The sequence below is a fragment of the Euprymna scolopes genome, chromosome 9 (genome assembly GCF_053919585.1).
Source record: "Euprymna scolopes isolate OS-2025 chromosome 9, ASM5391958v1, whole genome shotgun sequence".
Lineage (NCBI taxonomy): Eukaryota > Metazoa > Mollusca > Cephalopoda > Sepiida > Sepiolidae > Euprymna > Euprymna scolopes.
In genome coordinates, this window is record NC_136490.1 from 76,093,558 (window position 1) to 76,102,448 (window position 8,891).

Here is an 8,891-nt window from a genome sequence, read left to right on the forward strand (position 1 = left end):
GTATAGCTTTCAAATCCATTAATAATATATACAAAAACATCTATCCAATGCATTTTACCACTATTAAATCCTTTAATTGGTTTTGAAATTTGAAAAATATTTCAAATTATCAAATTTGTTTTAAACACTTTGTAATTCTAAGTAAATTGCAAACGAAAACGTATCTTTGACTAAAGATGAATTGTTTTTGCTTTTTGTTTTTAAAATGAAATGGTTAGATTGACCGGTTTTGGCAAAACTTAAACACTGAAATCGCACACAACTCAATTTTAGTAATAGCTGCCAACACTTAAAACACATACAAGATCAAATGGAATTGTATATCAGTAAAAAAAATTGCGTTGTCTAAATCTTTAACAATTACACCGATTGACCTTTTTAAATAATCATTCACTAAATTTATCATGTTTCTATCATGTCCAAAATGGTTGAAAAACATATAAAAATGAAATTTTAATGAAAACCTTTTTGGAGGCAAAAACCGACCATTGATTAAATTTTTACATGTTAAAAAAACTTTGATGAACTCACATTTTTACATTTTTCTGGATTTCTTACAAAATAACTGGTTTGTGTGATCTTTTTTATTTCCTCATCTGTATAGTGTTTCATCCCAGGCCAAATATTTGTATTGTTGCCTTTCACTGACAAATGTCCTTCGTGGATTACCTTTCTTTTCTAAAGAAAAAGAAATTAAGAAAAAATTTTATATCCCTCAGAATTTTTACAATTCGTAAATCAACATTGCAATACAACATTAAATCAGCTAAAAATATTCTGTAAACAAAGAAATGTTTGGAGACAGCACTAATAGACGGGTTCACTATTTGTTTTCATGTGATTTTATTTTATTTTTTATTTTTACTGCACATCTGTCAGTCGGAATATTCATCATCTTTAACTGATACTTGACAAGAAATTAAATTTGGGAAGAACAATTCTAAATATGACAACAACTCTAAATATGACAGAACCGGTCCAAATTATTCGAACTTAGTCATCTGAGTTAGCAAATGGTGCACAAGTAAAAGATTCCGGTGTTCATAAGTGTCTTGCAATACACTTTGCACAGAAGCATTGTTTAGAAAATCGTTCCAAAGAGAACAAAATATTTGCAGTGATCAGATAAATGAACTAATTGGGTGTCAGCGAGATGGAAACTTTTCCACATTCATTTGTGCAAGACGATTTGTTTACAAGTGCTTCAAATCAGAAATTATGAAGTCGCGTGTTTCTTTTGTTAAAAAAAATAGATGCATGCAAAAGTAAGAAATAATAAAAAATATATTTTCTACTTCGAGATATCTCGGTTAACGAAATTGAGATAACAACGAAGTTTGGCAAATGATATTCGTTAGACTTCATTGTCATGAGGTAACACTTAAGAATGGAAAGCAAAGGTCAATAAAAAAAATCTTAAGAACTCATTTTTTAAATTAAAAAAAAATTATTTGAGGGGTGGGACTCTTTTTTTTGTTTCATTTGTTATTTTATTTTTTAATGAAAATCGCTCCAAACAAGGCATGAAGCCACTTGATGTAAGGAACTAACAAGAATAAAAGATAATGATCGCAAGGACGAGAGATGCCTATTGATCTTAGTTTTGAAATCAAGGTTGTGGGTAGAAGAAAAACAGCAGGAAGAGAGTTCCACAACCTTGTAGTTCTTGAAAAAAAAGCTCCTGAAATATGAAGCTGTATTACAATGAATATGAAGCTGTATTACAATGAAATATGAAGCTGTATTACAATGAAATATGAAGCTGTATTACAATGAATATGAAGCTGTATTACAATGAATATGAAGCTGTATTACAATGAAATATGAAGCTGTATTACAATGAATATGAAGTTGTATTACAATGAATATGAAACTGTATTACAATCAAAACAGTGAATTGATGGAAATCACTAGACTATCGAGTTAAACAAGATGTAACAAAAGAAAAAAGGAATAGATCATACAATTCTGAACAACACATAATAGTATTCATAAAACTGAGACTAGCAACATCACGTCTGTGAGAGAGAGTTTGAAGTGAAGAAGAAAGATTGTAGCCAATCAAATTACAAATAGGTTTCTGCAATTGATCACAATCTTCAAATGGGACACAGATTCACCAACTCAAATATGACAACAGTATTTCATACATGGTCTGATAGCAGATTTGTAGAGATAAAGAATAGTTTCAGGTGTGAGAAAGTTTATCCATGGACACTAAAAACTGTAACTAAACGCTTACTTGTCACTGGAACTATCACTCTTGTGCTCAGAGTGCACAAAACGCGCATGACAATGTGACAATACCTTTATCACGCTGGCTGGCCATTCATCATTAGATGCTGTTGTTTGAGTTCTTCTCATAGGTGCTTTGGTGAATAGCTGGTTGTGGTGTTGGCGCTGTAATTAACTGGGTTTTCAAATCAAAGTAATTCAATTATAACCCAGAGATCATTTTCTCATAAACGAGAATAATTATTCATAAGATATTTCAGGGTACACTTTGTACAAAGGAAAGTTAATTCTTTGGGTTCTTAACGGTTTCATGATGCAGGATCTTTTCAATTTGGGTTCATTCAGACAGCTTCCCAGTCAGAGGAGGAAGAGTTTTTCAACTTAGCTTTTTTGGAGAGATTATCTAGCCCAAAGCTGAGTTGTGTCCTCTTCAATGGTTAGCAGAAGTTATCTCCCATTTACCAAACACAATGGGTTTTTTTATGGAACCCTAATTTCGACCACCATCTCTTTGAGATTAGCATCTTTTCCTCCATCGTTTGGAGATTACCCCTTTCCCTCCATTGTCTTTTTGTTTACTTTTCTTTCTTCTTCCGAATCTCTTTTATTTCATTCTCTCTCTTAAACCATATCTCTCTTTAATTCTCCCCAAAACAAATATATTTCTTAGTTAATATTTAATGTATTTATTTATTTCATTCTATTTTATTAATTTTGTAAGCTTTTTTGTCTACGATAACCAGTCCTTGTTTCCAGCTAATCTCTGTAATAACGGTTGTTAAAATTAAACTTTTGATAGCTACATTAATCATTATCACGTTGTCATCCAATGCAAGGTTGGATGACAATGCCATTCAGCATCTAAATATGTGAGACTAAACAGGTAGCTTTCCTTCGATTTATGTTTTTAATAGACTTTTTAGTGACGAGATTCTTCATTCTTTTATCCAAGTTTTCTTTGTATATACCAAATATATGGCTTCTATTTATTTACCTATTTAAGATCCAGTTTTTTCTTCCATTTCTCTAAAAGGGAAATATCTCGCCATTCCTTTTAGACATGTGGGAATTTGAAAAAAGGTTACCACGCCCCTACCCCGACTATACCTCACCCTCCATATGACTAGCCAGGCTAACGGTGCTGCCCGGGAGATACATCTTGCTATAAAAGTGTTTAGAGTGATAAAGGGAACCGACTTTACAAGAAGCAGAAAGAGCAATGGATCTAATATATGAACTCCAAGAAGATTTGATGCAAAAGAAAGACCAAGAATTTTCAGAGTCAATTTCTCATCAAGATTAGAGTAAGACATAAGAATCTCAGAAAGAAAAGTGACACGCCTACGATTGAAAGACAATAGCAGGATTAAACAAAACAAGCCATTTTTTTTTTTACTCTAATCTATAACTGAATCCAGATCAACTTCTAGATCAACTACATATTTCAACTGATCCGAGGAAGATGAGCCAGAAGCAATATGAGAATAGAGGTTGGTGTCATTGGTATAAATATTTTCTGAATAATATTCGATGGAAGGTTTTATATAGAGAAGAAACAGTGTTGGACCTGGAATAGAACTTAAAAAAAAAAAAAAGAACGAACTTCACAGTTTTGAAAAAACGTTAAAACTCAAATACTAATCGAGCAGTGATGATGTCATGGAGTCAACTTTCACTTTTTCAAACACCGCTATGAGAAATGATAACCGTAACGGAGAGACATTTCGTGTTTTACATGCAATAAGAAAGGACATCTTACAAAATTGTCACATGAACGACAAAAGACAAAAACGTAGTGCAATAATTGCAAAAGCACCACTCACAAGCGATTGTGCACTTGCTATAAACAAATAGACACCCTTGAAAAGATAGCAGATATTGAAGAAAATAAGTAATATCATCTATGGGCTAGGTGTATCAGAATTTTGGGGGAATTTTTGACACCCCCTAACAGAAAACTGCGAATAAAATATAAAAAACTCATAATTTCTTTTTTTAAAGTGAATTGTTTATTTTCTGTATGGAATATACTTCCAAAATAAACTATTAAAGTTGTTAAAAATATAATAGAAATATTATTTTTTATTTAAAAAAAAAAAAAAACAGTGTTTACAAAGTGCCGGTGCACGTTCAACCAGCCATATTTTTTTTTTTACGTATGAAATCAATTAAATTTTACGAGTGATTTTTTTTTTAATTTTTTAAACTTTAAAAATCTATCAAAGCTTTTCTATTGGTTCAATTTTTACTATATTTTCAGGGTCAATGTGAAAGTTTATGCTCTTTCCAATAAACTGAATATAATATTTTAGACAAACGTTTTTTTTTAAATTCACCCCCCCCCATTTTGAAATGTCTATTAAAATTTAAATAATTAATTTACGTACCAAAGTTTTATATATCACAATAAATAAAATATTCTAATTTAAAACTAAAAAAGAAGTGTTTTTGGAAATTTACCTGTAAAGTCCAAAGTGCAAACCCTTTTTTTTTAAATCACGTTGATTTTTTTTTTAATGAAAGCTCATTTTATGCTCATATCATTTTATGCTTATATCGGACGCTGACGGCAATTTTTTCTATTTCATTCAATGTTTTCTTTTTTATATATTTAAAAAAACAATTCACTCGATAAAGTAGAAATAAGACATAATTAATCAATAACTCGTGTATTTCATTAAGAGAATTTTAAAAAATCGGTCGACTGGATTTTTTGTTTAACAGAAAAAAATTATAAATGAATGTGTGCTTTTTTCAGCTACGGAGGCCCCAAAATACTAATTTTGGTTAACAGCACGCAATAAAAAGACATATTAATTCTGGCATTTATAAGTCACTGTAAGATAATCGCGAAAAAAATCAGAGATTTCTCTCCCTTTATTTGAACAGTCAATAAATCTGAGTTCGCGTTTTTTTTTGTTTTTTTTTCCTTGGGAATGCTTGTTTAAAAAAGTATTTTATTTAAAAAGGCAATGAAATATAAGTATAAATATGAATAGATTCTTTACAATGAACAATGGAAGTACACATTAAATAGAATTTTTTATAGATAAATGATTTTTTGGAATTTATATATATTTTTTATAATCGAACCAAGTAAAATTTCGTTGATTTTCTTTAAATCTTTTTTAAAGAAAACCGATTTTAAAAAACAAATATTGCGTAATTTGCTATTAAACTTGTTATTTAAAAAAAATTTGATCTTTGCTCCTTTAATTAAAAAAATTAGGGGTTGAATTACATTTTTCAAGTAGCTATAAGCTTCGAAAGATAGTAAGTTGATTTATTCGAGTTCATATACGGCGTTTTTAATGACCGATTCTGATACACCTATCTATGGGCTTACTAGTCAGTGCAGGAGGCACTTCTCACATTTTTAGAGATACAGAGAAATTTAAAAACTTCGATTTAAAAACATTCCAACCACTATATAGAGTCAGTGGATGGACCGAAAACTAGCTAGATAGCATTAAAAAGAGGAGACGTCGAAATACACCTACCAGACGTGAATGGAGGCTGCATCACAGTTACCCTCAAAATGTCGTTATTTATACTCGCCTATCCACAAGACATATTTCCGGTTAAAAAACTGCAGACAAAAATGAAGCAGCAGTTATTTTTAAAGAAAATAAAAATTAACTCAGACATAAAAATGGTTCAAAATTTAATATATACATACACAAAAGTACTGTACTATTAAATGACTGCAGAGGATGAAAGTAATATAAAGACAGCTCTCATCAATATTATGATATTCATACGCGGCATAAAATACTCGGTCACTGTAACTACAATGGCATAACAAAACTACCCGATGTAGTTAGTGGAATGAAAATAAACAATAAAAATACAAATAAACGAAATTATTGTGCCTTCATTAAAAATTCTCTTAATGTAGAAATAAACACCCAACAAGTGAGCAAATACTGTATTACTTAGACCTAGTCGGTCCTATAGACCCGGCAGATTTTTACAGAAACAAATACGCTTTCTCGTTCACTGATGATTTCTCCGGCATTGTATAATTCATTCCAAATAAAAGCGACACTAAACTCGCAATCAAAAAGTTAATTGTGGTTATTTCTCCCTGCAGCAAAATAAAAATACTGAGATCAGACAGTGGCAACAACTTCCACAAATTACTTCACAAAAATAACATAAAACATCTGACCTTAGCACCATACTCACTTCACCAGAATGCAAGACTGAAAGAAATTTATAAACACTATTTAAAATGGCAAGATGCATGATCCTGGAAAGTGACTTAGTACTCAAAACTTCATGGACTTATGCTTTTATGACATCTGCAGTTATCCGAAACAAATGCTTCAACAACAGTTTAAAGCAGACCCCCTATTATAAAATAACCGACAGAAAAACATGTACATTTTCGGCTCGGTGAGCTATGCCTAACTCAAAAAGAAAGCTAAACCTTAAATGCCTGAAGGTGATATTTGTCGGATATGACAAAAAGAGCCCAGCATATCTAGTCTACCACACAGAAAGTAGAAAAACTGTGTAAACATAAATATATGAACAACACTATCGAACAACCACACTCTATGCAACGTATTTGAAGTGTCAAACGCAATGGCCCTACCCTCTTCTGAATCTTCCATAAACCGTGACAGAGCCATTCAGTTACAACAGTTAATAGATCAGTTGTTGGACGAAATATAGATGGTGAATTTGGTGACGGCACAGGTTTGTGAAGGGCAATTCAAATTAAGCACAAGGTTAAAAACAAGACGGATTAAAACTTATATGTACAGAAGATATTTCGATCGATTAAAATCATGAAATCGATGATAATACTTTCAGGCTTGAATTAAAGTTTGGAGAAAGTCATGATTTTGAGCTCCTGAAATCATTTCGTTTAATATTATTCATTGTATGTTTGCTTTTAATTTACGAAGTTGAAGTTATAATATCCTAATCACCACCTTTCATTATTTACCATCAAACCGTCAAAAATACGAGGCAGCCACTCTATTATTTAGCCTTTTCCTATTCGTATACATAAGAAAATTATCCGGTCAATTGCTCCCAACAATAATTAAACCGGTTTATTTGCTAATCAAAAATTATCACTTCTTGTTCACCGGACTATTCGATTTGTAAGAACAAATTAATTTGTTTTGCGAATAGAAAGTGAACGTATTGTGTAACAAAAACAAAGGCCATTGTAGAACAAGAATTTTATAATTTTGTTCATGCGTTTTTAATTCACAGAAAGAATCGACCATAAACCGCTTGTCCTACCTGTTCAGCTTCTTTATAGAACTGTACAATTTGAGTTTCGGACGGATACATGGCGGACGTCAGAAGAGATTATTTTCAAGTTTTCAATAATCAAACGACTGCAAAATGAACTTAGCCCACCCTTCTTTCGCAATTATTTACGTCATCCTCCTTTATTTACATCATTCGACTTTTTGACGTCATTCACTATTCACGACAAACAATGCAAACAAGATTCATAGAATTTAGGTAGTTTGCAACCCTTGATCCGTTGCTGTAAACATTTTAAAATAAAGCTCATTTTGAGATGACATAGATTTTCAAGTAAATATATCTATACATATATATATATATATAATAAAATAAAGTCGCTTTTTCTCATCAATATTCACTATCAGTCACCATAAGACGATAACTGCAGTCGCTATATAACATTCTAATACGGTCATCCTTCACAGCAAAAACTGATGAATGTTTCTCAAAATTATGAGTAATTTCTGCAATTTATGGACTGTGCTAATTATTGGATAGAATTTTCAAGTTAAATTCACAAACTGATTTCTTATTTCGTTCTCTTTCTTCAAATCATATTTATCACAGTTTATTTCGAAATTAACAACATATTACTATTTCGTGTTTACTAGGGTTACACGACGTTATCAGGGATGCGGAGAGTCATTTCTGTACATTCTTATTTCCTATTATGCGACAAACGTAAATTGTGTTCTGTCAGGTTCAAAATGTATCATCAACGTTACCCAATTTGTAATTGGGATATAATGACATCCAAATAGTACAATTTATTGAAATCATGGACTTTTTGGATTTTAACCCCTTCACACCTAGGTCGCATTCTTTCTACAACTTTATTAATCATTTGATTTTTCAAAATTTTAGTTATTTTTTATTTTATTTATTTTTTTTTTGCACTACATTATAATTCATTCATACTTGGAATGAAAATTCTTCCTTTGGTTTCACAGATTACTATTTTATTAATTGACTAGCAGTTCCGCCCGGCTTTGCTCGGGCCCTGTGTGCTGTTCATAACTTTATATGCATATGTATATATTAAAAAGTGTGAATATGTACGGTAATGCCTTTCTATATAATAGGCTTCCTTAACTACCATAGAGAAAAGTTGGTAGAGACCGCAGAAGTCAATTTTTTAAACTTTGACTTCTTAACATTTATTGTTTTGGGCTCCAATTAAATTAAAATGTTTGATCCATGTCCAAGTAACCTACATCTAAAATTTCAAGTGTTTGGACTCAAAATTGGCGGCGGAGTTTAGTAGAGTCTGTAAATCTCAACTCTGTAAACTTTGACCTCTTGCCAGCCAAATTTTCGCCCAGAAACTGATTAAAAAGCTTGCCGCATGTCTAAATACCCTTTATGTAAAATTTCAAATATTT

The 8,891-nt window shown here is 31.3% G+C and overlaps 1 protein-coding gene across 1 annotated transcript in view; it reads right to left on the minus strand.

Annotated features, from left to right (window-relative positions):
* Positions 1–7,655, minus strand: part of LOC145284994 (cilia- and flagella-associated protein 90-like) — a 75,480-nt gene extending 67,825 nt beyond the window's left edge. Inside the window, exons 1-2 of the mRNA XM_080134086.1 lie at positions 7,498–7,655; positions 532–678 (exon numbers count right to left, since the gene is read on the minus strand). Of these exons, the coding sequence (XP_079990212.1) occupies positions 532–678; positions 7,498–7,548 (198 nt within the window). The 5' untranslated portion in view covers positions 7,549–7,655. The remainder of the gene's footprint in view (positions 1–531; positions 679–7,497) is intronic.
* Between the last annotated feature and the right edge of the window lie 1,236 nt (positions 7,656–8,891).